General features: G+C 51.3%; 1 protein-coding gene across 1 annotated transcript; it reads left to right on the forward strand.

Moving 5' to 3' along the window:
* The first annotated feature begins 414 nt into the window (after positions 1-414).
* On the forward strand, positions 415-1283 carry LOC136499931 (uncharacterized). Its single transcript, XM_066495415.1, has 3 exons — positions 415-426; positions 648-797; positions 903-1283. Exons 1-3 carry the CDS (start codon positions 415-417, stop codon positions 1281-1283), a joined length of 543 nt encoding a protein of 180 aa, XP_066351512.1.
* The last annotated feature ends 670 nt before the right edge of the window (positions 1284-1953 follow it).

Here is a 1953-nt window from a genome sequence, read left to right on the forward strand (position 1 = left end):
ACCACTTCATCATCCAATACCTCCCCATCTGTGTGGGGAGCATGTTCGAGCATGGCTCGAATTCCTTCTGCTCAACAACATCCATGACTAGGCGGATCTCAAGAGAGTCTTTGTTGGCAATTTCTAGGGGACATATGTCCATCCTAGGAATTCCTAGGACCTTAAGAGTTGCCAGCAGGAGCCCAACAAGTCCCTACGGAATTACATCCATAGGTTCTCAAAGCGGTGCATCTCCCTTCTTGATGTCGTCAACGCGGACATCATCAGCGTGTTCCTCTCTGGGATGACCTATGAGTCCTTGATCCACAAGCTCAGCTATGTGAAGCCCTGTACCACCCATGACCTACTTGACATCGTCACGAACCATGCCTCTGACGATGAGGTGGTCGGGGTGGTCTACACAAAAGGCCAAGCATGAGGACCAAGGTGAGGGCCCCTCTACACAAAAGGGGAAGAAGAGCAAGAAGGATCAGCGCCAATCGACTAACCCAACCTTGGTCGCTGTGACTGATCGTGCGGGCAAGCAGCCCCAGTAGGGCCAGCCCGACCACTTCAACAAGCTCATGGAGAGCCCATGTACCAACCACGCTTACCCCGTCAAGCACCTCTACAAGGACTATGAGCTCCTCAAGCGCTTTCTGCGGTAGTCCGACAAGCCAAAGGAAGGGAAAGGCAAGGAGGCCATCGTCCACAGGAAGCGCCTCACCAAGGTGCTGATGGATGGAGGCAGCAGCCTCAACATCCTCTATGTTGACACCCTCAACACCATGCGCATCCCCCAGTCAGAGCTCTACCCAGTGAGCTCTCCCTTTCACGGTGTAATCCCAGGGACACAGGCGTACCCGCTTAGGTAGATTGACCTGTCTGTCATGTTTGGTGACTGAGCCAACTTCTGCTCGGAGGTCCTCACCTTTGAGGTGGTGGACTTTCTAGGGTCCTACCATGCCATCTTGGGGAGGCCATGCTACGCCAAGTTCATGGCCATCCCCAACTACACCTACCTTAAGTTGAAGATGCTGGGACCGAATGGCGTCATCACCATGGGTAGCACATTTTTGCACGCCTATATGTGTGACCACGAGCATTATGAGCTCGCTGCTGCTGTCACCAACTCCACCAAGCTCTCGAAGCTTAGGAATTTGTCGACTCTAGCAGTCCTTGACTGCAATGAGCCAACCTCCTCATGTGCCTTCCACCCGACCGAGGAAACCAAGGCGGTGGGGATCGACCCCACCGACCCAACCAAGATGGTGTGGATTGGGACCAAGCACCCAACCAAATAGGAGAGTGAGCTCACCGACTTCCTACGTGCCAATCATGATGTCTTCGCATGGAAACTTTTTAACATGCTGGACATACTAAGGGAGCTCACCGAGCATGCACTACGCCTTGTTCTGGGCTCAAAGCCCACCAAGCAACGCTTGCATCACTTTGATGACGAGAGGCGTAGGGCCAAACTCTTAGCAGCTGAATTCATCAAAGAGGTATATCACTCTGACTAGCAAGCCAATCCTATTCTTGTTAAAAAGAAGACTAGGAAATGGAGAATGTGTGTTGATTATGTTGGCCTCAACAAGGCGATTCCAAAGGACCATTTTCCTTTCCCACCAATAGACCAGATAATCGACTCCACCTTAGGATGTGAAATCCTCTCCTTTCTAGATGCCTACTTTGGCTACCACCAGGTCACAATGAAAGAGTCCGACTAGATCACGACTTCATTCATCACCCCATATGGTTCATACTGTTATGTAACCATGCCTTTTGGTCTGAAGAACGTTGGCACCACTTATCAACGGTGCATGCAGCGATGCTTTGCTGACCAAATTGACCCGCTTGACCAGCCTGACCAAGTTGAGTGGCTGAAACCAACAATTACCGTCTATGTAGATGATAGTGGTGAAACCGGCTCAAGCCAGCGACCTGATCACAAACTTGGCTACAACATTCATG

Source organism: Miscanthus floridulus, chromosome 13, assembly GCF_019320115.1.
Source record: "Miscanthus floridulus cultivar M001 chromosome 13, ASM1932011v1, whole genome shotgun sequence".
Taxonomy (NCBI): Eukaryota; Viridiplantae; Streptophyta; class Magnoliopsida; order Poales; family Poaceae; genus Miscanthus; species Miscanthus floridulus.

What these genes read in the sequence shown, in the direction of transcription:
- LOC136499931 (XM_066495415.1), top strand. An exon ending in CCCAGTCAGAGCTCTACCCA is followed by an intron (nt 798 to 902) that starts GTGAGCTCTCCC and finishes TTCTGCTCGGAG; the next exon opens with GTCCTCACCTTTGAGGTGGT.